Source organism: Lagopus muta, chromosome 15 (assembly GCF_023343835.1).
Source record: "Lagopus muta isolate bLagMut1 chromosome 15, bLagMut1 primary, whole genome shotgun sequence".
Taxonomy (NCBI): domain Eukaryota; kingdom Metazoa; phylum Chordata; class Aves; order Galliformes; family Phasianidae; genus Lagopus; species Lagopus muta.
In genome coordinates this window covers 12,707,786-12,735,495 of record NC_064447.1, presented here as the reverse complement: position 1 = coordinate 12,735,495, position 27,710 = coordinate 12,707,786, and the positions used below count along the sequence as shown (strand labels likewise).

Sequence of the window (27,710 nt, the reverse complement as noted above, 5' to 3'; positions counted from 1 at the left end):
CATTCAGTCATAGCATTTCTTGTTTGCAAGAATGGACAATACTTCTTCATCTTGCCACCCACAAGGTTACAACTGTCTCTCACAAGAGGGAAAGAGACAAGTGATGTGAAAGCAAGCCAGTGAATAGAGTAACACTATGAAATGGGCAGTGAATTCTCCGCAGCAGAGGGATGGAAGCCACCACCTTTTCTGTTCTCCCATGACAGCTGGCAGTAAACAACCACATCGATCAGCAGACAAGGACTAGGAGAAGAATCACAGGGAGAAACTGGCAGATACCAAAGAGGATGGAAAAGCTAGAAACAGAAAACTTGTGAAGGCATATAAGGGATGTGAGAACTTGTAATAAATGATTTGGGTCGTTCACATCTGAGTCTGTGCATCAGACACTGCAGGGCTCTGCATACATTTGGCCACACAGACAGGTCTTTCAGAGAAGCTGTATCTAGAATAACAAGACAATGAAGAACAGGGTGAGAAGGTTGTCAGGCTACACCAACAGCAGCACAAAAAGGCACAATGGAAACAAAGAATTTTAATTGGAGGAAAAAAAAAAATGACTTCACCCACCAACCCCCATCTCCCCCTTCCCCCCCCCCCCCAAAAAAAAACCCACCAAAACATTAAATGGTCTCTCCCCCTGCACATATCCACGTTTTTTTTCCAGCATAAAGTGCAGAGACTTCAACTGAAAGGGCCAAAACTTCCTTCTGCTCTCCCAGCAGCTCTGCCCTCTTGGAGGAAAAACAAAACAAAACAAAAAACAGCACAAAATAAGTGTCAGCCACTGCCCTAAGACTCCATGACAAAACTGGTCCCTGTTTGGCACAATATTCAGGAGATTTTTTTCCCCACAGTAATGGCAACTTAGCCAGACAGATCTGTCCTTGCCCCTTCCTGCTCTTGCTGTGGCCTGTGACATCATCTCTTTGATCCTTCAGGACATTGGTTGAAGTACAGTGCCTTCTTACAGGGCCTCAATGCAGCTGTTGGGTCCAGTTCAATTCCACTGAAAGCGAGGCTCCCAGAACCACGTGTTCAGATTGTGGCCTCCATGTGCAGGACCTTCAAGGCTTCTGAGATTTGAGAGCTGGTGTCGATCTGGCTGTACATCCCCACCAGGAAGGCCCTGTGCAGTAACACTGCAGCGTGCTCTGTCAAAGAGAAACACAGTGTGAGGAGCGGCCTGAGAGCAGCAATCTGCCAGTGAACACCTGGATGAATGCTTGTAGCCGTGCAAGACCTTCCTCCTTCTGTTATGACTGAACAGGGCATAATTCACCCTGTAATGGCCCTGAGGGTTTGGGATTGCGTGAGGGATCACAACTCAGAGAGGAAGATCGTAAAGGAGCAAATCTGTTTCAAGGAAACCTCCCTTATTTCTATGGCAAGTCTCCTCTCTGTGATGCTCAGACCGAAGCAGGTATTGATACAGATGACTGACATGTTTGACAGACTATTCTAAGCAATGCTGACTCCTAGCAACTTCCCGAGGAGGCTGCTTTCATAACAGGAGCTCAGTTTTGACTTTTGCAAGGCCACCAAGCATGCACCCAGAGCAGGCAGATACTGACTTACCTTGGCAAAGGAGGGTGTACTCAGGCAGGTTCCTCAATGCTGTCTGCACCACCTCAAAGTCTCGGCTGCCAAGGCAGTACATGAAGGTAGGAAGGAAGTCTGCAGCAATGCTAGAAATAAAACATCTCAGCATCAGTGCAGCCCAGTTCACCATCAGCAGCCACGCACAGTGGGCAGCCAGTGCCCCTCAGTGACTCACAATATCCTGAGTCCCCACGGTCCTCACCTGGGGTTGTTCTGAATGGAGCGCAAAGCCAGGCTAAAGGCCAGATTTCGGCAGGACTCCTCTGATGAGCTCATCAGCTTCTGTAGGTTTGTCTGAGAGAAGAGGCATAAATAAGGATCACAGGGCCATACAAGGATCAGAACTGTGCAGACTTGCATTACTACCCCTCCAGCATCAATCCAGCAGGTACTGGCTGAGACAGGAAATCTTTCTGTAATAAGGATTATCCTGTTTTGAATGCTTTAAAGCACCCTTCTGTCATCTTATGGTGTATAGGAATTTTCCTTGCACTCCTATGTGTTTTTTTTTTAGGGAGCTGTTCTGCTTTCTCCTAGTCCCATTATTGTAAAGGGGACAGAAGGTTACTACTTCCTCAGATATGCAGAGAAGTTCAAGGGGATGATGGAACTGTTATGCAATGGAGAGAAGACAGTAGGAAGGTACGTACTGCCTGCTGTCAGAAAGCCTAATGGAAAGTGCAGCATCTTAGGGGAAATGTAATACCACCTTCCCCCCCAAAAGGAGAGTAAGAAAAGCAATTAAGCTGGCTGTACAACACACTCTAGTGAACAGAATCTTTGACTTTCAGTGGCATTTAGAGATGTCATACTCACAGCAAAAAAGGAAAGAATTTCTGGCCTCCGTCTGGACATCTCATCAATGTCTGTCAGCACCTCCAAAATGTCTGGTGGAAGACACACGTTAAAAGGAATGACTGAAATTCACTGATTCAGCAAAGGACCTACAAACGCAGCCTCCCAACCAGTCAAGTTTTACTACTTGCACACAGAGCTAGAGTAATAAAGACAGTTATTGAAAAAGGAAGGATGAGAACAGGCAGCTCACTTGCTATATCAATGTATCTCAAACTGCCCAAGCAGGGGTCACCAGCACGGTCACCACATGGGCAGGGGAAGGAGTGGAGTGGGGCATGATGTTTCAACTCCAGAGTACTTTTTTCTTCCACCAGTTTCTAGGGTGGAAGGACAACTGTCACCCCAATACCATAACTTATGTCTGATATGAACACTGGACACTTGTGATTTCAGAACACTTCAGGAGAAGCAGCATGTTGTTGCCATATGCCAGGTAAACGTGATTTTCCTTCGTGAAGGTCATTTGGGATTTCAAACAAAATCATGCTTCTAATCAGTTTGGTATTTTTACTGTATTAAATAAAATGGCACTCCTGTCAGTGCTCCAGAGCAGAGTCACTGGATCAGTGCTGGCTGAACGTGGACTGTAACACTCCATGAGTTACTCATGCAAATTCCCAGAGCACCTTCAAGATACCTGAAAGAAGAGGCAGTTGCAGCACTGCTGTACAAAGTGACACAGCATCATAGGAAGCCTCTGTCACAGAACCACAGAAAGTTACGGACAAGGCATCCAAAACAAAACCACATCCTAACTGCTGGAGACTTCTAGGAAACAAACCTGTAGCTGACAGCTGAGGAACGTTGGCACGTGGCTGCATTTGCCCGATGTTCTGGCACTTACCCTCAACTGTTTGGCCTCGAGAGAGCCTCTTCATGTATGGGGCCATTTCAGCTGGTGTGAGAGGAGTGAAGAGAGACACACTGACAAGGGGGAGTGAGCCAGCTGCCGCTTCATCTGGTACAGAATGACAACAGGTCACTTTTGACAGTCTACACTTTTAACAGGGAGACAAATCCAGTGTTCCCTACCAGCCATCAGTTCAGCAGCAATGCTTCCCAGCTCTCACATCCTCCTGTCTCACTGCACCTCTTGGTAGCCCTTGCTGATGTAAAGAAAAACCTTCCTAACACTATTTAATACCGAATAGTTATCACACACAAGCTGCAAAGAGAAGAGAATGTACCCTAGGATCTCCTGACAGGTTGATCCTGAAGCGAGGCTTTGGAATGTAAAATCCACAGTAATGAAAATCACCCTGAAAGCTTTTCTTCTGCACCAGTAGTGGTACCACTGACAGCAAAACAAGCTGACCCATTCCAGATACCACTTTCAAACAGCAGAGCATACAAGTGCCACTCTCCATTCTAAACACCTTTCACTAGGAGTAGGAGAAACGCTGCATTTAGCACACAAAAACATCTGCACTCCACGAAGCGTTGCAGGTTTGCCAGCTAGAATTACTCTTGCATCCTAGTCAGACTCACCATCCTTCTCTTCTTCAGAGCCTCTGTCCAAGATGCTGCTCTTACTAGGCAGACTCAGCCCAGCCAGGAGGGACTTCAGCATTGCTAGGTCACTGTTGTCTGATGACAGGTCACTGGTGGAACAGATGGCATGTTTAAATAGAAGTAAAGGCACGAGGAGAACTAACAGCACATAAATTAAACATGGTAGAAACAGTTTCTCAGAAGCAAGATTTTTCCCATTCAGGTGTTAACTACAGGGGTTGCTCCAAAATTAATGCCTTCCATTTCATTATGCTGGCCTACAATATCAGAGATGGATGTTGGTGGTATGGCAGTAGAGGGTGAGCTTTCTGCCAGTTTTCTGTTACATGTTGTTGCTGTGTGACAGATGGCAGTAGAGGGGCAGTCTGGCAAAATGGCATCTGACATGGAAGTGCAGATGAAGCAAAGGGGAGGAACAGAACTTCTCCATGTGGAAAAAACAGCACCCATTGATTGATGATTTCTGAACATTTATGGAGACCAAACAGTGGATGTGAGCACAGTGAGGCAGTGTGTGGAAATAAATAGGAGGCATTACTTTCAGAATGACCTATTAGTACTCAAATAAGTTTGTCCTTGTATCTGCAGCTGTGATCCTGCTGTTATTGCTCTAGGTAAAGACTCTGCTGCTGGCTCTCCAGAAATGACTGCAGAGCACTGCAATACCTTATCAGGGCATTTAATTCATTATGTGAGTTCAGATTATCACCCAACTTTGTCAGGTTTGGTTTTCAGCTATAAAAAGGGACATGCTGTTCATATCAATAGACATTTAAGCAAGCAAGGGTGAAAAGTGCCACATTAACAACTGTTGTCACATTATCTTGCTGTCCCCTCCCCTGATTATTTCATGGCACCCTGCCTGAGCAATCTCTCCATGAACTAACTGGGCTAACTGGACTAAAAAGCTTACTGTAGAGGATCCGAGTGCTTCTGCAAGAAGGAGACAGCTGCTTGTGCATTGCATGTGATGTACTTCTGGATAAACTGGACATATTTGCTGATGAAAGCAGCCAGGTGTCGTGAGGATTTCCTGTAGTTCTGAGAAAGGGTAGGGATGATGAGTTAACAAAAACAGCAATGATTCATTGCTCCATCCTGCACCTCCGGAGCCCAGGAATTAGATTACTGGTCACTGGCCTCCCCTGTTATAATGTCTCCAACGTACTCTATACATGTTTTGGCTCTTAAGATACACCAAGGTTCTCCCTCCCTATAGCAGAACGTTGGGCTGGCCACGTGTTACATTAGCTTCTCCCTCTAGCGGCTGGCAGCCCGCACACAACGCGCAGGAAGGACTTTGCCTACCAACAGCAGGCGGATGAAGGAGAGCAGACAGTCCCATAGTGCCGCCTGGTGCTCATTCTGGAAGACCTGCGGCTGAAGCAGCTCCAGGATCCCCAGGACGTGGATGAAGAAGGTCAAGTGGTTCTGCTGCCTGAACTCCTGGAAATTGAGGTGAACACGGCCGTGTAGCAGAGCTGCAATCATCGGCAAGTGCCTGAAACACCAAACAGAAGAACATCCAGCTCTAGCCTCTTCCTAAATAGAATTGCATGTTGTTACATCCCAGTGGCTTTAAGTGTCCCTCAAACTCTCCCAAGGTTTTGGGTTTGACCCCAGTATCCATGGAATCAGCAGTCACCATTTCCCACCCATTTTCTGTCCTGTAGGCTGCAGTTCTATGAGGATTGTTTCCTGACAAACAAGGAGCCAAAACCAGTGCTGCCTCCTTATAAAAGATATGGCTTTGCTGCCCTTTCTTCTAGGTTTCATAAACAAACACAGATTCTGCACAGTCTACATGACTGCTCCAAGCCTGCCCCCCAGTCCTATGGCAAAGGGTGATGCTTTTCAGTCAACTCAGTCTTATGGATGGTGAAAGGAGAGAGCAGTACCTGAGAAGGAGGATAGGATGAGCTACAGCTAGCTTCCTGCATGCCATGTTGGCATCCCACACACGGCTTTCTGATGACTTGGAGTCACTGGTGTCTGCAAGGAGGTTAATGAATCTGTGAACCAGGGCATCAAGCTAGAAAGAAAAGTAGTGAGTAAATAGTTAAGTTTAAAGCACAAGCAAGCCTGTGGCTCTTCAGGAGCATTTCTCAAATACTTTCCAACTACAGATGAGGTTAACAGAAATTATTCCCAGGTAGAACCTGCAAGCAGATGCAGCATTCCAGCTGGCACAGGATCTGAAGTCCACGGTCCCTACAGACATCAAAGCAGGATCACACGCCTGCACACTTGTGCTTTACAGAAGCCTTTGGCACACAGAAATTTATATAATCAGAGCTTAAAGTATTTTCTAGAGAGACAGTGAAAAATAAATCATACCTAAACTCTGCTCCTGAAGGTGAAGGCAGGGAAGGGGCAACTGAAGAGTGAAGTTAAGAAACCAAAATGACCCAACCAGCACTCTCTAGTTCTCTCCTTTTAGTCAGAGCCTCAACATAGCATTCACTCTAGGTGCACAATTGGAAAAAGAGGCTTTTCTGAGCTCCTCTATTTACCTTGCAAGTGCTGCTGTCTCTGGCTCCTTCACTGGTGAGAAGCATCTCAGGCAGAGGCACAAGTTGCTCGGGTAGCTGCAGGTATATCTGAAGCAGAAGGTCCTGGCAGCATTTTCCCACAGAGCTGGAAGAAAAGGGGAGAGGAGAGCCTCTGGTTACTTCTTTAGCTCAACCAGCAAACATCACAGACCCATCAGATTATTAAAAGTTTTCTTGTGTATGTGATAAACAACTTTGCACAGCAGTCACCACTAATCTGAAGAGTGTTTATTCAGCCTGTGTTTCTTTTTGAACTGCTCTCAAAACATGCACAGTCCACAGGGATCCATGATCTACAGGGATCCACCGTGAGGCCATTTCCAGTGCTGGAGTTAGAAAATGGGTTACATAGTGACCCTTGGATATAGGACAGGAAAGCCTGCTTCCATCTCCAGTGAGCAGAATTCCTCTATGTAGTACTCATGGTCAGCAACAGCTCAAAAAAGTAAGTCAGAAGTGCAACTATTCAGACTGGCCTGTTCACAATTAGCACACCTGCCTGAGAAGCATCACCATGCAGGAGCAACTGAAATTACGAGGCATCTTTTCTATTACCATAAATGAAGTTAAAATTAGGTCAATTTGCTCCGCTGACACAAAGACACTATCTGCTGCTTTCCCAACAGTGCTAACACAGCTGCTAGAAAACAATCATAATGATCAGCACAGTTTGCATTATAAGCAATGATTCAAGGCATGAGTAGACAAGAAATTCTACATTAGGAACTGGTAATTAAGAACAACAGCTGACTTACGACAAAAAAAAAAAGTAATGTTGAACATCTTATGCCAAAATTCCTGAAAGAAAACATGCCCTGCAATTTCACTTTTAAGGTGACCTTCTTGGTTCTAGTAACACTTCAGAGTGACATTTTACTCTCCTAAAACGTCTGGGAAGATAATGTGTGGGAAGCACTTGTTATATGGGCTCTAGAACACTTGCTAATGAAGACGTGCTGTCAAGTCTCATCATTACCTGGCTGCCTGTGCCCAAGTAACTACAATTAGAGCAGTTTTCATTTGCGACCCCACCTGCTACCCCACTGCTGGATGCAGCTGGTCAAATACTCTGTTACTTTTTTCATGCTCTCAAGGTCCCCGTGAGAACAACTGAGCAACAGGGGCAGTCGAGACTGGATGAGCGTGCAGGAAGCCTCTTCTGTGTTCTGGTATCTGGTTTCTGCTTCAGCCAGGATCAGCTCCACCATGCTGATCAATTCTGATGCCTTTAGATGGAGCACAAATTCCTCACGGCGCTTCTGCAATGCAGAACACAAAATTAATCCCAGCTGAATCCCTAGATCCTTAGTTCTAGTCACACTTCCCCCAGACAGACAGGAGCATCTCTTAAGATGAGACTTAAGTAATGTGGAAACTCAAAAAGAGATTAAAACTGCCTTTTCATGGCAAAGTGGGAATTATCCCACGCTGGGTTTTAGCTTGCTCATTGCTGTAGCTTTTTGACTAGATCTTTAATAGATATTGTAGCAACTCTGCAGGAGCTGCAGAGGAAATGTCAAGGGGGCAAACTTATGTGTGCTCAAATGAGCTTTCTGAACCCAAAATTGCCATTGTAATATATAATGGAGTAGAGCAGCTAGGCAACCAGCTGAGGTACAGGCAGCAAATTTGGCACACTGCACCTGTATCACTTCAGTTGCTTCTTGGCCATGACAAGTCATGCAATATGAAAGAATCACCTCTCGCTCCATCCAGACAGGAAACTTGGAAGAACTGAACCACTACCTGAGGAGTTCTTTGGTCCCTTCCCTGCCAGATCCGAGGGATATGAATACAGGCCCACAAGAAATCCAACGAAGCAGTTGGATCAAACCTGCCAGAAGACAAAAGAAGACAGATTTGCAATTAGAGTCAATGCAGCCCTCAGGCAGCACGCAAACACGTGGTACTGTCTCTAAACATCACAAGTACTGTGAAGGAAAAACATCTGCAAGATGTAAAAATAGGATCCATTAAGTCCCAAGAAGGGGCTTGGTTCTGTTCCCAGATTATGACTAAATATTTGTTGCAGTAAGCACAACACAGGTATGGTGCCCAACAAATGGCATTCAACAACAGTACAGTGGCTGCGCAGCCATGCACCACAAGGCCAAAAGTCTGTCACAAACATTACAGTTGATGCAAGACGACCAGTGATCTTCATGTTGCAGTGTGCAGAACATCCTGCCTGCTATCCTGGATTGCAGAAATTAAATTGTTAGTGAGCAAATCAATAAAGAAATTGCAGGAAACAAATATTGCTGGCTTTAGAAATACTGTTAGTTTAATCATGCCCTGCCTCGCTACTTACTAGCTGTTAGTGCATTCTGGTCTGCAAGTGTAAGAAATGTAAGCAAGATACTACTACTGCAGTAAAACTCCAGTATCTGAGAGCAACATACAGGAGCTGAGAGCTAGGGAGCTCCCAAGAACAGAACTGGGCTAGAGAAAGACTGGTAATGGAGTTTAGTACAAGCAGTGGATCCAGCAGAGCCTGCCCAGGTACACAGACTCCCTTTGGTTGGCCACCCAAGCCATCTTTCAGTCCCCACGTTCATAAAGATTATCAACAAGGGCAATGCTAGATGGATTACCTAAATGATTAGTATTTCCTATTTAAAACACAGCCAAACCTTTATGTGCTCTTTCCATCAAGCAGCAGGTAATATTTAAATCAAGGTACACAAATCAGCATGACTGAAATCAGCATCCTTCTCGCAAAGCCTGTTTTTGGCTGAGCTACATCTCTTGGCACACGCACCGTGGAACTCAGCAGCTCTTGTTCGCAGCTTCTGATTGTTCTCTCAGACAGCAAATTGCCCAACTCAAAACTGCTAGGCTCAAAAAAACCCACCACTAAGACTCACCTCTGCTCTCGGTTTCTGCAAAGCAGAAGCTTGATGCACTGGTGCAGCGTAGTCCAGCTAGACTGATGAGTGAGGAGAGCCAAGAGATACGGGCGGAAGGAGGGCACCTGGGATCCTGCCTGAAAGGACCAAAAATCGAGATGTATGAACAGATTCTTGCTGTTAGGTGGACACAAGAGACGATGATGGCAATCCAAGCAAGCAGACAGCACAGAACAGAACACGTGGATTGAGGATTTGAACTGCAGTTCTGTTTAAAACATGGCAGAAGTCATGACATTCAGCTTTAGCCTTAGCTTTGGTATAGCACTTCTGGGCAGGCTACTTAATTGTCTTCAAAAATACACATGAAAACACAGAGTGATAGGCTATTATGGGACTACATTGTGTCTGTAACACTCTTTGAAGTCCTGAAAAGAACAGAGCTGAAGAAATACAAAGATAAGATGAAAATGTGCCTCGTATTGAGAAGGATGCACCAGAATCTCTATGTTAGTCAGACTGTGCTGCTCTCAAACAGTTATGGTAACATGTGGCAAAACATAAAACTCCACCATAACCCTTTTTCACGGTGTAGGTCAGCACCCCACAAAGGTGGTTTTAGCACAGCAGTCTCTCTACCCAACAACTCTTACCTTGTTCCAGGAGAACAGTAGTTTCTGCTGGAGATCAGGGCAGCTGCTGATCACCTCTGGGTCCAACATCTCCAGCCAGTCATTCAAAAGGCCAGAGGATGGCCCCAGCCAAGCAGCTTCGGTACTGCAGAGAAAACAAAGCCAGTATCAGAGGTGATGCCAGGAAACCAGACCTCCCACTGAGTTCCCATCGTTGCATAGGCTCACCTGCAACTGTCCAGCTCTTTCTTCACCGTTGTCTCTTCCTTGTCCTGGAGCAACAAGGAGCTCACCACAGCAATTGGTTTCATGGCAGGAAATCTGGCAGGAGTCTCCACAGTAGCTGAGAAGAGGACTGTGAGGAGTTCCTCCAAGTACGGAGAGTGAGTTTCAATCAGGCCCTGAAGGACTAGCAGAGGTAAAGAGATGTCACTAACCTCAATGTGTGGTCAAAGCTATGAAACGCTCTAAGTGTCTCATGAAGGCAATCAATCAGTTCAGAATTCCCCAGAGATTGGCTCAGTAAGGAAGAGAGAAACCATTTCTATCTGGAATAGCAGACTTCTATTTCTTATTAGGTTAACAGAAACTGACAGTTTGCTGTAAGTCAGTCCTAGGTCACAGCTGACAAACCCACATACCAGCACAGGGAAAGGAGGATATAAAATAGGCCACATTTAGATCAGTTTGCATTTTCCTGCTTCCCACTGCCTATCTATGAGGTACTCCCTCACTGTGCTGGAATTTCAACCTGCTGCTGCGATAGAGAGGAGAGCAGGAAGACAGTCATACCTTTGCTGATGAGCTCTGGCTCCACATTACCCTTCTCTCCTGATTTCAGGGTTGCAATAATGGCACGTACTGTGGAGCTGATCAAGTCAGGGTCATGACGGAAAGTCAGAGCTTCTGTGAGGTGCAAGAAACCACCTCGAACTGCAAAGAAATTACAGCGTTGGCATCTGAGGGACAGGCAACACCAGGTCTCTCTTCCACAGAGGCACCATGTTGTAGTGGCACACAACTACTCAAACATACACACCCACAACATCCCACTGTCATTCGACTCCCTCTGCAGCTCTTGACAGCTCTCAGGGACAATGTGGATTAAGAGAACACTCTATAACCACAAACTCATTTCCCTGATGAAGCTCTCGGTGACAGTCTCTTCCCAACAGATGGCAGATGACAATAACTACAAGTCATGACATGACCTTGTTCCATGAGCATTCTTGCATGCTCATCTTCCAGGTCTACAGCTAGTATGGGATTCCTTACCTGAGCAAATGGAATTTTTCCCTGAGAAATCTGCTCTGCTTACTCAGATGCTAACAAATGTCTACTGCAAACTGGCTTTGTTTCTGTCCCTTTCTGAACCCACTTGGTCCACTCAGAACCCCACAAGCTGCACAATGCCAGTACCGTCACTGATCCTGTGCCTTGAGGAGTACTGCACAGCAAAACCCTTCAGCTGAGCACGCAGAGGACCATCTTCCACTGCAGGGTTGTCCAACCACTGCAGTATCTGCATGAGGACTTTGAAGAAGAGGGAGGAGAAGGCAGTGTCTTGTGGCATGCAGCGCTGGGGAGAACAGCAAAAGACACCTTCTTACACACACTTCAAGAATAAAACAAAGATAGCAGAAGGGGCAGACAGTGGCACATAGTGCCATGAATACATAGAGTACACCAATTCTGATGGACCATACCTCACTGAAATCAAGGCAGCAGCCTCTAACGTGGAAACACAAGGCAGAAAACATCAGTCACAAACAAAATACCTCTCCAAGCATAATTAAGGGTAGCTTTGTGCCTTCTTCCACATGAGATATTTTACTGGTAACTCTTAGCCTGCCCTGAAGTTCTCTTTAAGGAATTAAAGGCTTCCTTTCATAAACTGTCTGCAGATGCTCTGGCTTACAAGACATGTCCATGCTACACAACAGCACAGACTGGAGATTCCAAAACAGGGGACTCACAGCTGCAAACCCAGGGTGCCACCGTTACTATGTTGCTTCAGGTTCACCTAGCCCTGAAGGTAAGCCCCAACTCTCAGCAGTGCTAGGCTAACGTGGCCAATGTGCATTCAGCTGTCTTATGTTCAGACAACTTAAGTCCCTTTGTATTATGCTCCCAGGCTGTGTTTTTAGCATTACACAGGTAGAAAATCTGCACACAACAGAGTAGATGCACAGCAGATTTAGTTTCCTCCCCAGCCTACTTTGTTCAGTGCTACAGAGATTCTTGTCCAGCACCACTCACCTGATACTGGTGCAGCTGGCGCATCAGTGGGCAGGAGATGAAGTGGTTACGATGCATAGCCATCACCAGTGCACCACTGTGTGGTGAGTTCATCAGTGCAGCTACTGCCTGCAGAAGTTGTGCTGTGATCCCGGTCACCTGTGTGTTTCCCTGGCGGATTTGAGCCAGCTCCTGCCCCAGGGCCTGCTGTAATGCCAGGGCAAGTGGGCGCAGGTTTGAATTCTGCCATCGTGGGTCTGGATTTATTGGGAAAAGCTGGTAGGATGCAGAACAGAATATGTCTATGAAAGCAAATGAAAGGACTTTCCATACCACAAAGTACCCCGAGGCAGAGGATCAATCTACCTTGTATGATCAGACTGACTGTGAACCAACTAGAACCTTGATACAGCTTTTTCAATATTCTAGTGCCTGCTACAGGAACAGCACCTATGCAAAACCAACCCGACTGTCAACACTGACACCATGGGGGATCACTGCACTACCCAAATACAGGCGATCAACTTGTCCAATTAATTCCCTGAAGGTTTGTTTTGAAGTCAACAGAGAGAGGAAGGCTCTGCTAGCAGACATGCCGAAGCACAAAGGCTGTTTGCATACAGCTTTGTTGCCAAGGCCCTGTGAGCATTTCACAAATCTTCCATGCACTGCTGAGACGAAAGGCACTATACACAGAACAAACAAGATGCAGAGATGGTAACGTGCTAGCAGGCACTGACAGTATTAGGCGTGATCAAAAGCCACATCATGTTCAGACTACACGAAAAAACAAGTCCATCCAACATCAACTCCACCAGACTGTAAGAGCACAGCCTTACTGCAGGGCTCTCCTATTCCCTGCCTACAAACACTGCAGGAAGAATGGAGCAAAAGAGGCAAATAAACAATACGGATTTTGCAAAGATGCTGCAGGAAAGGAGGTGATGGACAACCAGCTCGAGGCTATACCAGTACCTGCAGGAAGATGCCTGCTAGATCATCTTCTGGGCCCAGAACCCGAACCTGGCTTAAGGCCCGGATTCGGCTCTGGCCTTGATTGCTCTCAGGGCTAGATTTTGACTTTGCAGTCTCAGCACTGTCTGTAGTAAGAATAAAAAAAAAGAAAGGAAAATATTGTTATGATAAGTAGCATCTGGAGCCCCAGTACTGAATGATCTTCAGCTTCCCTGTCTCTAGGTACTGAGAAATCCAGTAGCTTTTCCCTCAAGGCAAAGCAATACCTGCTTTTCCATACTACTCTGAACAAAAAACTATAGAAAAACTCCAATAATGCTGGAATTCTTCCCTCGAGCAGCAAAGACATTTGAAAGACAACTTGGATATTCAGAAGTTTAAGCTATCCTGGACAGTACCTCGGCGGGCTGGTAAGGAGGCTGTGAGCAGGGAGTGGAAAGTCTGGCCTCCTGTCGCTCCTCTTTCGTGCTGAACCTCCACAAGGTGAGCCATGTAGTCTGAAAAAAGGACAAGATATGAATACGTTACTTCTCCCTCTTCAGTAAAGCACTACAGAATTGGTCGCTGCTTGTGTAGCTACCACAGAGGAGACATTCTGCTGTTCATTTGGACTTCGTAAACATGATGCAAATGAGGCCTGTTTCTTTTACAGTTGAGCCTCCAGACTATTCATACTTTGTACAATCCAGTTCAGAAAAACCCTTCTCTTCTTTGGGAAATACAGTCAAGGGCCATCTAGACAAGAACTAGGGTGGTCTCAACAGAGACAACGAGCCACCAAAGCAGCTGCCACAGAGCCCAGTGAACTAGTTTGGGTTTTACACAAGGAAGTCACGGGATGTACTCACAATGACTGTTTAAGACAAAGTAAAATGCCTAGTTAATCTCAACAAAGCTCTTACTCTTGTCCATAATGTTCTGCTCCAGTGTCTGTGGGTCATGAGATACTGCTTGATCCAGGTACTGCAGGAGTTTGCTCATGCTGGAAACTGGGATTCCAAAGGACTGAACAAAGAGAAGCAGCTGCTGTGGTTCCAGGTCCTGCAGGGCTGAAATACAAAAGCACTGAGTTCCCAGATCACCAAATTGCTTACAGAGGGTCATCTTTATTACCTGGTATTGTACTTTTGGCTGGACCAAGCAACACATTAATGACAGGACTGCAGAGAGCCTAAAGCCAGAAGTCTGACAGCTGCCTACGCTGCTCTGCAAATCACTGCCTTCTTACTGCGTCTTTCAGTTAATTCACTCACTGACTAATTTGATCTCCTGTTTAATTTGATCAAAACCTCAGGAACTCAATCATCCATATTAAAAAAATAACTTCCACCCTCCCTGTTAATGGCTGCAGGCAGGAGTTATTGAATAATTCAATCACTGGCTATAGAGAGCTGTCATTTAATTAGCAAGAAAGGGACAAAGCTCTGAACACCAGGAAGAAAAGACAGCACTGATAAGCTGTGCAAGGACAGAAGTAACTACAGATACAGCTTGCATTCTTCAGCCACTGCTCTCCACATTGCAAGCACACCACATCCTATAGAAGCAAAGCTGTGCCTGGTGTCTGGTGATTGCGTACTTTAATTCGAGCTGAACTGTTATAGTGTAGATAGTATCCAAATAACAGACACCTGTTTCCTTTAAAGCACACAGAAAACACAGAAGCTGTACAAGCTCTCCCCTGCTTTAGAAGTAATAGTCACCATCACTCAGCTGCACACAAAAGCAGCTCACTGCAAGGTCTGCTCTGATACAAGCACCCACGTAGTTGGACGCACAGAAGAACTGAGCAGAGCAGACTACCTTCCCTACAGGAGGGTCTGAAACACCAGCAAACATCCCACAAGCTCACCTGCATCCACGAGCCGCGGGACCTCAGAGCGGATCATGCGCAGCTTGAGCCAGTCGGGGAGCAGCAAGGCCTCCTCTGAGGTGTCAACCAGAAAAGCAGTAGGAAGGGGCTTTTTCTCCGGGAACCATATATCCAATAGTGTGTAAAAATCACCATCCCCTGCTTAAAAGCAGACAAAAATCTTTGTTATGAACATAAGGACCTAGAATATTCTATCCTTCTCTGTACAAATCAATCCACCAAAACCCTTTCTTGCTCAAAGGCTAGAGACAACTTAGGAATAAACACTATCAAATGGAAATGTGACCTGAGTGTATTTGAGTGCCCAGTTCTCATCCCACAATAATCCTTGAAGTCCTTGTTTAGCAGGGAGGGACACACCATTCCGATACTTTCTGCTCTCTGCAGAAGGCAGCAAATCAGCCTGCAAATCCTTCACTCAGTGCAGCAATATCTATTAGAATACTACAGCTGTTAGCAAATGTTGCAAAGGACAACTGTGGGTAGAATTAGCACTGACCTAACCTGTTACACAGATAGAGGCTCTCTGTGCAGCCCAGCACCCCTTGAACAAATCTGAGTACAGTTACTAACCTTGAGGTGGCCCTAGTGTCAGGAGAATGACCATGGCATGCACCACAAGGATATGCATAGTGGCTGTTTCACCACTAGTCCAACGAAGGAATACCTGATCCTGTGACTCCGACTGGGAAAAAAGGAGAAAAACAAACAGATGAGCAATGGTGGGGAAAGAACAGAAAATGAGTACTGTGAGAAGCAGGTGAAAGGAAACTATAAGAATGGACAAGTCTGCTCAGACCTAAGTTCAGCCTAGCCCCAGTATCTCCAACAGTGGCAAAAGAAAATAAGGAAAACAAAGTGATGTTTACGTATACACACACACACACACACACACACACTTTTGGTACTACATCGACCTCTAACTATTCTCAGATCAGGAAATTTTTGAACCAGACACAGCTTCTACATTTTCAGCAGCCCACACGGGCACATTTTGTGTTAACATTCTTCTACCTGCCTACGAAAGGCAGGGAGGAACTCACCCATCTGTACACCTCCTCGCCCTCCTTACTCTGGCGCATGCATTTGATGTAGCGAGAAAAGATGGAGAGAAGAGCAACAAGTACTGCATCTGACTCAGCACAGTATGACAGCTTGGAGAAGAGGTGAGACATGATGGTGGAGCGCTCCACTATGAGCCGGGCTACGTCCTGCAAGAGAAAAACATCTGTGAGGTCTTTACAAAAGGAACACAGACAGAACCTCCTGCCTTACTAAGCTGCATCCTCCAGCTTCCATCGTCAGCCCAGTTAACGTGATTCTGGAGACCAACACGTGTAGCCAGGACAGGAATCATCACATTACAAAGACCAAGCGATCTGCATGCATCTTGTGAAAACTTACAGGCTCCCAAGTTGTAGCACAGATGCTTTCTAATGCATCCCATGAAAAGGGAGCATTTACCAGTATTTGCATAGTAAGAATGGTGTTTCTCTGAACATTTAGCAACACCCATATATTTAAAAGGATCTACAAAAAGCAGAAAGAGCCTTTGAATCTCTAGATCCATGCAAGTGAGCCTCTAGAAGACTGTTACAAAGGATGTTGGTCAGTGGACTTACAAAGCAATGAAAAAAGCACCCAGAGAACAATGAATAACCACTATATACATTCCAACCATCCCAAAATCACCAGACTTGAACAAGGAAAAAAAAAAATGAGTCAGAAATTCAATTTCAGTTACAGAAGAGTGAATATTCCACCACTAAGGTTCCTGACTTTCCATTCTCTCTCCAGATACATGCAGGTTTAACACCTGCTTACTTGAGAAATGCTGCCAGATGGTGACATTCCCTTCAAAACACTATCTGCTCTTGCATTGCCCATACTATCTGAGACGGGCTGCTAGACTGGAGATCGTGACTTTGATTTTCTGTTTGAATATGAAACCAAACACACAAGCCGCCCTCCATCACATATCCAGAAACACAACCACGCAGTTATCAATTTCACATGCTCCCAAAAACCTATCCTGCTGGTACAGCAAGCCACCACTGCCCTGGGCAACAAGTTCAACACATCAGGGCTCCCCATGCAATCCCTCTGTCTTTGCAATCCTGTCTCTCACCAGAGCAAGGTCATTATGCTGTCCCTGCTCCTCCACGGGGGCATGTTGGGAGAGGTACACCAGGTAAGCACTGATGGTCTGGGGATCTGTCTCCATGTGGATGGCCTAGAATGACACGGTTCTCATTAGAGATCAGGAAGTGATGAAAAGAAGCACCAGCAGAAAGTATGCTCTTCTGTGAGAATATAAAAGTGACAACACCACAGCCACACAGTTTGCTCAGATCTGTTTTAGCATGAGCAGGATAAAGAATATTTGCCCAGGAGCTGGTCACTTATCCCTTCCAGGTAACACCTACCTGCTGCAAGGCAACAGCTGTTGTTGCTCTAACACTGTCAAACAGTGGCAGCCTTGGGAGGTCTCTCAGCAGCCACTGATAACCCTGCAGCAGTTCAGAATCACCAGAGTCTTCTTCCATGGGGTGATCTTTCTCTTCTCCATCCCGCAGTCCTCCTTCTGATAGCACCAAAGACAAGCCCTGCAGAAATCACACAAACACAGCCTGTGTGTATGAGGCCACAGCTGGACCCACCAGTTTCATACTAATGAGTAGAAGAGAAACAAGCTTCAGACATCAGGGAGTGATCCAACTGCCACGCACACAACCTCCAACATGTAACTTGTTTGCTTGACAGCTACCCTGCTTAAAGTTTCAGTCCTCTGTAAGCATAATCTCAAACTCTGCAATTCTGCCTGCCTTGACTGTGCTCTAGAGCACCAGGCATTTACTAATTTACACTCCCCACGGAAAACAGCTGCTGCCAATTACTCCTTGTACTTCACAATCTGCTGAGTCTACACGTGAACTTCACAGGAAACAGCAAAATCCAGCTTTATCTTAAAATGGTACTACTTGGCTGTTGGACAGAGAAGATTCTGAGCAGCAGGAAGCACAAGTGCATTTGATGGGGCCTGCAGATCGAGATGAGTTAGCCAAGAAGGATGACACAAAATACTGCTCTCAACCCTCAGCTTCTGATAAGCCCTAGTTGAAAAGATTTTTCTTTTGCTCACCTTCATGGCCAGGACCCGTGAAGCCACCTGGGAGGAACTCAGGCGTCGCAGGAAATAGTCAAGCACCTCACAGGTTGTCTGTTCATCTGCCTTGGGACCCAAAAGCAAGTCTTGCAACCGTCCAAGCAGCTGCCTTTGTTTCTGTTGTCTCTGTGGAGCGAGAAGTTGCCCTTTCCAGTGAAAACAAATCCAGGATACACTGAAAGCAGGTAACAGAACTGAGCCCCATGGACCACTCACCTGGCGTTTCTTGGCACGCTGCTCTTTACTCTCACCCTCCTCCTCTTCTTCACCTGAGGTCGACTCATCAGCAGCATCATGAAGCAAGAATTCACAAAGGCACTGCACAGGTAAGACATCCAAGGAGCCTTCACTGGATTGAACCAGATCTGCGAGCCATGGCATTGACTGCGATGAAGCCTATGAAGCAGGGAATGACAACGCAGGATCAGCAGAACATTGCCGCAGCACTAATCATTTCATGAGCAATAAGCCACCCTCTCCTGCACCACACTCAGCTCCCTCCTGTCCTTCACTCTGCTTAAGCTTTAGAGAGAAGAGATCAGATCCTAATTTTGCCAATCCATCCGTGGAGCTTACCTGCCTTTGAATGATGTTGAGAAGAAAGTCGGGATGACGACTTCGACACAGGAGGTGGCCCAAGCGAAGAGACTGGTTCAGGCTTTTCACCTGCTCCAGGACATGCGGTGGAGGCCTGCGTGGAGGGCCCCTGCCAGAGAAACAAGAGGTTAATCACATACAAGGCACACTTTCATTGTGATCAGCCAGTTCAGCAGTGCATGAAGACTACATACAAGTTGCAACACGTATCCTACATGTCCTACCCCCACCAACCTCCTTATTAGCAGCAGGAGTTCCTGACCAGGATTAACTGGGATTTCCCAATACCAACAGAGTACAAGGGTACTCACTGAGGGTCCAGACTTGTCAGCTGGGATAGCAAGAGGCTGCTGCTCTCTGTGATGGTTTGTTTTGTGGATGCGGCAGCCAGATGACCCTCAAATGCGAGGATCTCCTGTTTTTCCCTCTGGGAGATTTGAAGCTCACGATTAATCATCTCTGTGCGTGTCTCCTCATCCGTCAAGGTACATTGAGGATAGGAGTAATTACTGAGAAAACAAGCAAAAAGACCAGTTATCTTGCTCCATTTAAGACTTATGAAACAAGAATGTCCCCATGTTATTAGGGAAAACACACACACAAAAAAAGGCACCTTCCCAACAGTGCCAGGGAGACTGAGAACCTTTCAGCAAATTTACATCACAGTCATCCCTTGCTGGTTATGTTCTCCTGGGGGAAAACTCCTTTCCCACTTAAACAGCAGCACTACTGCCAGCTCCACTAAATGGAAGAAGCCAATAGACACAAGCTGAATTCAGAAACACTCAATTTATAGAGGGATGTAGACGTACTAACTTTGTCATGACCATTTCCATGAGCATCTTTAGAGAGGGGTACTCCTCCCATGCAGCCAGACCTACAGCATAGAAGAGAAAGGTATTCAGGAAAACAGGAAAAAGTCAGAGCTTTTACAGAGATTCTATCACAATCCAAGTCATGGAGAGACAAGCTTACTGTGGAACATCCCACCACGTTCAGGGCACAGACACTGACTCCAGTCGCATGCCAGTCGAAACCCCCTCACTGTTTATTCTCACACACACGAGGAGCATGCAGCACAGCAAACTTGCAAGTCCCTTAGCCAGTTGTTGCAGCAGAACTGGTACCCAGGAAAATGCTCACTCACCAATGTTTTCAGGATTGAATGCAGCCACTACAAGCAGGAGAGGCCAGGCCTTCCAGTACAGGGTAGAAATAGCTAGATTTGGAGGCTGGTACCTACAAAAGCCATCAATAGATACAAGCAATTTGGTTACTGGAAGCCACTACAAAACTGTTCTACTTAATCACACACTGTTTGGATCTGGCAACACCGGTTCAGTAGTTTCCAGGAAAAAAAGAAATCTCTTGCAAGTGTGACAGCAGAGTTCAGCTGAACATTTCTAGAGCAGAAAGACCAGAGTTCTTGCAAAGAAAAGTCCATTCTGTGACTCAGAACTATCTTTGCCTAGGAGAAATTCTCACCAGCGCACAACATTGAAAAGATTTCTCTGGGATTTCATTACTAAAAATTGTAACTGGAAAAAGCATCCTGAAATCTGTGAACTAGAACTGCCAGTTGTAAAGTGAAAATGAACTAGATCACACTGAGATTATCTATATGTGATAAGCCTTACCCTGGGGGTAACTGAATATTTTCTGGGTGGTGATAAGTGCACAGATTTAAGACAGCATCAATCAGCTGGATTCTCTCTACCCTGAGGACCTCGACATCTGGGGGAGAGGAAAAAACAAAGCAAGTTATTGACCAGTCTACCTTGCTGAAAGTCCTTCAAGAAAACCAACAAAGCAACAAAAATTCAGCTTCAAGCAACTATGTCATTGTGGTCTTGTTCTCATGATATTACAGCATTAAAAAACCACAGCTCAAAAAGCAGCAACACTTAAAACAAGCCATAAATGAGAAGACCGCAGAACACGTGGGTTAATTTCTTTAACTTCCAACACTTCTGAACGGCCTAAAAATTTCTGCTCATTTCCTTGTCTGGATAACGGACTGAATTGGATTTAGAAGTGGTAACTCAAGTCTCTGGGTGGCAAATCACAGCCTCTCATCCTCACCAAAACCAGTATTTCCCAGACACCCCAATGACTGATGACGAGTAACGGGCAGAAATGGTAGGAGAAAATAAGATTCTTCTCCAGTGAGAAAGCAACAGCAATATACAGCTGGCTGTGAGCCAAATGCTTTGCCATCAAGATTAAAACACGTCTGAGCGATGCAGAGGCTCTCTGGAATACGGCAGGAGCTGCCTCAGCTCTGAGCGGTGCTGAGCAGACACAGCCAGAAGGAACCACTTGCTGGCTGGAGCTCTGTACAGTCTCACCATCTGCTTGCACAGCTGCAGCACGCTTCACCAAGTGGTCAGCAAGCTCCATGGCATCCGCAGGGCCAAGAGGAAGGTCCCGGGACAAACCAATCACAAGGATCCGCATCAGCGTGTCCTCGAGGATGGGCACCTCAGAGCACAGGCGAAGGAAGAAGCTGCATGAGACAACAGACAATCAATCGTGCTTCTCTTGACGGCAGCACGAAACCCTCTGCTGAAACCCTCCACAGACCCTACAGCTCACCTGAGCAGAAAATAAAGCACAGTTTAGCTTCCAACCATTTTCCTGGTCTCCAGGTCCAAATGCAACTATCTGAAACAAATTGCTTGTGTTGCTTTGTACCTCTGCACTTCAGTCTGTGCGAGTCTGAGCTCCCTAGCATTACACCAGTACAGGGCTGTCCTTCTCACCATTACAGCATTAAGATACAGAACAGCTTGGCACAGGGAAAAAGAATCAAGAAGAGCAGGGAGACCGGAGCAACTGCGCCAGAAAACACCAGTTCCTTTGCCCCTAGCTACAGCAGCTCTGCCTGTGTCCCCAGCTACTGACGGAGCATGCACTCACTTGCGGTCGCTCTCAGGGGGCCAGTTGTCCCACTTGTAGTAGGTCTCCGGCTGCTCTGTGAAAAGCACCTTGTGGAGGCTGTCAGAACAGAGAGGACAGTAAACATGATCCGTGTGAGTCTCAACAACACATTCAACAGTTCATTTTCCACAGTGAAAAGACATCAGACAGGATAACAAGGAGTCCACAAGAATCATCTGTGATCAGATAACCTGTCACAAGGAATTTCCAAAGGACACATGCAAGGGCCTTTACAACGTGCCATTTGGGAAAGGGACTGGATACGCACAGTAGGTTCCCAAGTAACTCTCTTACCAGTGCACATAGTCCTTTGGAGCCAGCTTGCTGATAGATGGAACAACTGTATGAAGCCACCAGACAGCATCTCGTTGGATAGCAGCAATTTGGTTCTGGAAAGAGCGCAGCACTTCCAAGTCTGAAAGACAGTCAGATTACAAATCTACACACATACAAGAATGCCATCCAGAGCAAAGCAGGAGATGGCAGACATTTCAAGAGCAGGTAGTAACCAATGCTCTGAAAGAAGTCAGAGTCTTTAGCACCCCAACACTGAAAGCACACATGCTTCACTTTCTGATGCATGCTGCAACAAAATCCCAAAACATAGTACAGAGGAGTAAAGACCATGAGAAGGCATCTCAGCAGTCACTTCAGTGCTATCCCAAAAGCTCTGCCACCTCAGAAACATGTACTTGGTGATCCTTACTGCTGCCCCCCCCAGACGTGACCTTGTCCCACAAAAGGCACCCATCTATTCAGCCAACGTGCAAATGCCACAACTACATACAGTTCTCTTGGTCGTGGGATAACACCATCAGCCCCATACCTCTATTCAGAACACTGGCATACATTTCTTTCTAATTCTAGCTGTAACTCAGTCCCAGCACTGCCTGGAGATATCTAACAAAATACCCATCTTCAGAAGGAAGCTAGGTTTTTATGCTTACTCTTTTTCTCTCCTTTGTCCCAGGCAATTCCAGCCTCTTTCACCTGGGCTGTGATACCAAGCATCATGGAGACAGCTAGAAGATCAGTTATGTGGATGACAAACCGCTCCTGAAAACAAGAGAACCAAATTACAGCCATCTTCTGAAGTGTTCCATCATAAAAAGATAAAGTCGTGACTGTCTGGAAACGGAATATGGAAGATCTGCTATGAATTGCAAGACACAAAACTGAGTCACCCAAATAACAGGGGAAAAAGACCAGACACAGAAAAGCCCAGCACACCCCTGGTACCACCCATAGAGCAAGCAAAGTGCTACCTTGAATTCCATTTCTGCATACTGGGCCTCCTTTCGTTCCTGCATGAGGCCCAGGCAGAAGGCCTGGAAGTTGATTTCATGTTTTGTTTGTTTGATGATCTCTCGTAACAGAGCCCGTGAAGCCCGCAGGTAATCATCCTTAGTAGTCAAAAGATCCTGGAACACCATTGCTAGGTACTGAGGGAAAACAGGACTGTCAGTGCACTGCAAACATCAGCAATTACAAAACAAAAAGGATATTGTTTGTCGTTCAGACACCTGTGAGCTATAATACGTGTCTCTAATGACATTTCATCGCCACAAGTCTGGTCGCTCTGAATGTGGGAGCCAAAAGATGCTCATACACATTTATTCATAGCAAGTTAAACAAGGTGATCTCAAAACAGTATGATACACACACACAGCTGCCTGTGGGAAGATTTCATTTGAGACACAGTTCAGCTAAAACTTGCAGGCAGGGATCTGAGCCCACCAGTGGTCACACAAGATGCTACACCTACCTTTGGCGCTTGCTCTGAGCTGTGCTGAAGAACAGTATACAGGATCTGCATGTTGTTGGGATTCCTTGCATTTGAAAGTTCATTGAAGATCACAAACTTAATCGTAGTTCCCAGGTTATCCCTGTGTGCATTCAGCAGCTCTCTGCAAGGGAAGACCAGATGTTTGTAAGCTTAGGCTTCAGCTAGATTCATGTTCTGATTTTTCTTTGAAGCATTTAATACACAAAACTAAAGGAGGTGCAGTAGGTGTGTTCAGAGATGCTAAAGGATTACTGAAGGGTTTCCACACCAACGAATTTCGTGTGAATGTGACCCAATCTCCCATGGCCAAAGCAGATATTTAGCAAGCCCATCCAGAGCCAAGGCCCTGGGCACATCATCCACACGGAGTCACTCACTCACCTGACACACAGCATGTAGTGGTTGAGAAGGACCTTTGGCTTGAGACGAATTTTGATCAGGTTGGAGATAACTTCCATGTCCTCTGAGCTGTGAGTGTTGCAGTTCATACAAACAGACATGAGCAAGTCCTGCGCTGGCTTGGTCAACTGCAGAGGAAGAACAGGAGAACTGCAGCCACCGGCCAACACAGAACAGAAATGGAACTCGCCTTACTGGCTGAATTTCAGACCAGGTGCAAAAAATTCAAGGTCCAGCAGTCTCCATCCTCACCTTTGGATTCTGCAGCCACATCTCCAGCCTTTGCACAGCCATCTGTCGCACCTCTTTGTAGCCACAAGTTGCTGTCAGCAGACGAAGGAGGTTTCTGGACACGTTATCCATGGGCTGGCGCCGGTTGAGCTGATCCCGCAGCATGTCCAGAACGTACTCCTCCACACTCTCTGCAAGGTCGTCGTACCTGGGCCATACAAACTGCATTTTATTCACTTTCCCCCAGGCCAGCTCTGTCATGCTTCACTGTGTCCAGAGATCAGCATTCTTTCTTGTTCACGGTAAAGACTACAAAAATAAATCTATCTACTCATTTCTCCTGACATTCAATGTTCTCTAGCAAGTGTTGTGGGACAGCTCGTGCAGAGAGGGAGCTCTGCCACAGCACTTCAGGAGTGGCTGAGCACAGGCAGATGTGTCACATGGCTGTGCCAGGGAAGGAAAGCACTTTACCTGGGCATGAGCTGGCCCTCCTGTTCTGGGCTCATTTTCTCCTCTGCGATCAGCAGCTCACTCTGGCTGTCTTCCTCCTCTGTCATGGAAGGGTGCGGGCTACTTCCTACAAGAGATCAGCACAAAGCACACATCAGGAGACAACTCTTTCCACCGCTTATCACTCACACATACAAGCACATCATTCGAGTCTTTCGCTGCTTGCCCTCAAAATGAAGGGCAGCAAAGAAGGGAAAAGCAATGCCAGAAACTCAATATCTGCTCTAGAGGACTCCATCAAGTAACACACTGCTCACATCTGTTTGTAAGTCCTTGCTAATGTTTTTCAAACATCCACTTACCAGCACTAATGTCCCCACCACTACGACCAACTTCCCCATGCAAGAGCATGCTCTTAGGAGGCATCTTTGTGTTAAAAGCAGTTTGGATGTTATCCACAAATGTCTTGCAGTGAGGGCTGTCCACCCAGATGCGCTCTCCAAGGGAGTCCTCAATGTAAACCTACAGGAAATAAAGCAGCAGAGAACACAAACCACACTCAAAACTTTTTCATACAACTTGCCTCAGCCCAGCAGAAACACCCTTTGTTCAACAACCTTGACAAAGATCTCTGGCCAGTTCTCATCCTCTTCGTAAGCTGCCATGAGAAGGTTGCAGGCCAAGACAGACACAAGGCTATTCCCTTTAGCTTTGAAATTAATAGAGGCATCTCTTCGGAGCAGGCTACACAATGCCTGGAAAATTATATGAAAAAAAAACAAACAAAAAATTTAAGTTACATACCCAAAAATCATATAGAAAAGCTTTAGGAAAAAAAAGCTACACATCTCAGTAACTTGCCATTTACAAAGGCATGCCAACTACTTTCTGGCCAGACAGCAGCTACAATCCTACCCGTGATGTGGCAGGAACCCCAGAATTATACTTCAGAAACATACAGCCAGATGCTTCAGGAAGCCCAGGAGTCCCCGTGTGACACAGCTCTCACCTCAATAACTCCTTCAGTGGCAAATATATTTGGTTTGATTTTTGCCAGGTACATGAGGCTCAGGTACAGCGTGGTATCAGGTTTGGCTCGGTTCATTTTCAGCTGCTTGGCGGCTCCACACAGCACTCCCTCAATGCGGTCGTCATTACCTTCCGCCTCTGCTGCCTCAATTTCATCCAGCAGCACCGTGGGCACAACTGCAACAGCCAACACACAGGCACCAGTTTTTACCCTCATGCAAAACAACCTGCCCTGACACGCTGCCAGGATCAGCCGCCAGGAAAGCAAAACATGGATCCACACCTCAAATACTGTGCTCGGTTTTGGGCCATCCCTTCCTTTCTCTTGCAGGTGGGATGTGACAGGACTCCTAACACAAGACAGACTGAGGCCCTGGAGCATGTAAGAAAAGGGCAAGGAAGCTGTGAAGGATCTGAAACACAAGTCTTGCACGGAGAGGCTGAGGGAACTGGGATTGTTCACTCTGGAGAAGGCTCTCTACAACCACAGAATCACAGAATGGCCCGGGTTGGAAGGGACCTCAAGGATCATCAATCTCCAACCCTCCCTGCCACATGCAGGGCTAGCAACCTCCACATTTAATACCAGACCAGGCTGCCCAGGGCCCCATCCAACCTGGCCTTGAACACTCCAGGGACGGGGCAGCAGCAACCACCTGAAAGGAAGCTGTAGCAAGATGGAGGTCAGTCTCTGCTTGCAGGTAACAGTGACAGCAGGACAGGTGACAGCCTTAAGCTGTGCCATGGGAGGGTCAGGGTTAATATTAGCAACAAACTTTCCTCTCTCAGGAGTGGTGAGGCACTGGCAAGTCTGCCCAGGGAGCTGGTGGAGCTGCCATCCTTGGAGGCACTTAATAAACACATGCATGTGGCACTGAGGGACGTGGCCTGGTGTCGTGGTGGGGATGAGCTGACAGTTGGACGAGGTGATCTCTGAGATCTTATCCAACCTTAATGATGCCGACTCTACAATCTGCATACCTTTAGCCCCTCTGTGGTGTTTTTCCTATTAAATTTTTCAGACAAGATGAACACAAACCCAACACGAACAAGGAAGACAAGGTGATGAAACTGTGACTTTGGCCCCCTATCCAACACGGGAAAGCCTTAAGGACAGCACACGAAAGGCACCGCACGGGCTAAAGGAAAGGCTTCCTGCAAACCAAACCCCAAGCCGAGGCTGCGCCCTGCTGCGATGGCGCACAGCCGGCCCTTACCTTCGATGGGGATGACGGACGGCTCCTTGATGGAGGGCGAGATGGCCCGCTTCTCCGCCACGGCCGCCTCAGCCAGGCGTCCCAGGGCACTGAGGGGCGGCGTAGCAGACAGCTTGGGCCGCTTGCTCAGCCCGCCCAGCCCCGCGGGGCCCGACAGCGCGGCGGCCGCGTCCCGTTTGCGCTCCGAGGGCAGCCCGGCGGGCGCCGGCTTCAGTAGAGCGACGGCGGCCTTGCCATCGCCGCCCTGACCCTTGGAGCCCAGCGCGATGAAGTCTCCCGGCGGCGGGTGAGCTGCAACGGACGACAACCGTGATGGGGACCGTGACGGCAAACGGGACGGCCCCCGCCCCGGCCTCTCGGGCGCGGCCTCAGACTCACCGGAGGGCTTGGGCGCGGCGCTGGGCCGCCGCACGGCCGCCGCCTTCGGTCGGTTCATGGTGCCGCACGGCGCGGACACCGACGCCGGCACACCGCCTCCGCGACCCGGAAGCGGAAGTTCCCCCCGCCCCCGTCCTAAAGGCGGAAGCGAAGCGCGCGCTCCCACTGCCGGGGCGGTATCGGCGAGCGGCACCTCCCGCCCCGCCATGGGTGAGCAGAGATCGCGCCGCCTGGTGGTGGGAGGTCGCGGAGGTCCCGTTAGGGCACGGTGTGAGGCGCCGCCCCGCGGGCTGGAGTGGAACTGCAGTTCTGAGGTCATGGGGGATCGGGGATGGAGGGGGAATTGGGAGACGGAGGGGGAATTGGAGGGTTTGGGGAACAGGGGGACACGGTGGAGAATAAAGGGGAATTGTGGGACATAAG

The 27,710-nt window shown here is 47.1% G+C and overlaps 1 protein-coding gene across 2 annotated transcripts; it reads right to left on the bottom strand.

Annotated features, from left to right (window-relative positions):
* Nucleotides 1–611: 611 nt before the first annotated feature.
* On the bottom strand, nt 612–27,420 carry INTS1 (integrator complex subunit 1). 2 transcript variants are annotated; one of them, XM_048961206.1, is made up of 47 exons: nt 27,288–27,420; nt 26,910–27,200; nt 25,673–25,869; nt 25,281–25,418; nt 25,026–25,185; nt 24,685–24,790; nt 24,232–24,418; nt 23,962–24,107; nt 23,560–23,701; nt 23,060–23,236; nt 22,742–22,850; nt 22,089–22,209; nt 21,774–21,851; nt 21,203–21,360; nt 20,492–20,588; nt 20,002–20,093; nt 19,671–19,731; nt 19,166–19,363; nt 18,834–18,963; nt 18,474–18,653; nt 18,234–18,383; nt 17,518–17,697; nt 17,220–17,324; nt 16,135–16,302; nt 15,665–15,776; nt 15,071–15,232; nt 14,121–14,267; nt 13,617–13,715; nt 13,219–13,343; nt 12,265–12,519; nt 11,425–11,584; nt 10,798–10,938; nt 10,234–10,414; nt 10,027–10,150; nt 9,392–9,510; nt 8,271–8,358; nt 7,557–7,783; nt 6,486–6,609; nt 5,871–6,004; nt 5,281–5,473; nt 4,886–5,013; nt 3,949–4,061; nt 3,305–3,418; nt 2,419–2,489; nt 1,805–1,896; nt 1,579–1,688; nt 612–1,154 (listed from the first exon to the last, which is right to left on the bottom strand). In XM_048961206.1, exons 1-47 carry the CDS (start codon nt 27,343–27,345, stop codon nt 1,039–1,041), a joined length of 6,564 nt encoding a protein of 2,187 aa, XP_048817163.1. In that variant the 5' UTR covers nt 27,346–27,420; the 3' UTR covers nt 612–1,038. The 2 variants fall into 2 exon arrangements, with proteins under 2 accessions (XP_048817163.1, XP_048817164.1); XM_048961207.1 differs by having other exon boundaries at nt 15,071–15,229.
* Between the last annotated feature and the right edge of the window lie 290 nt (nt 27,421–27,710).

What these genes read in the sequence shown, in the direction of transcription:
- INTS1 (XM_048961206.1), bottom strand. Translation starts at nt 27,345, where the DNA reads ATGAACCGACCGAAGGCGGCGGCCGTGCGGCGGCCCAGCGCCGCGCCC. An exon ending in GTCCGTCATCCCCATCGAAG is followed by an intron (nt 25,870 to 26,909) that starts GTAAGGGCCGGC and finishes TGGCTGTTGCAG; the next exon opens with TTGTGCCCACGGTGCTGCTG. An exon ending in CAGCTGTTGCCTTGCAGCAG is followed by an intron (nt 17,325 to 17,517) that starts GTAGGTGTTACC and finishes GTGTCATTCTAG; the next exon opens with GCCATCCACATGGAGACAGA.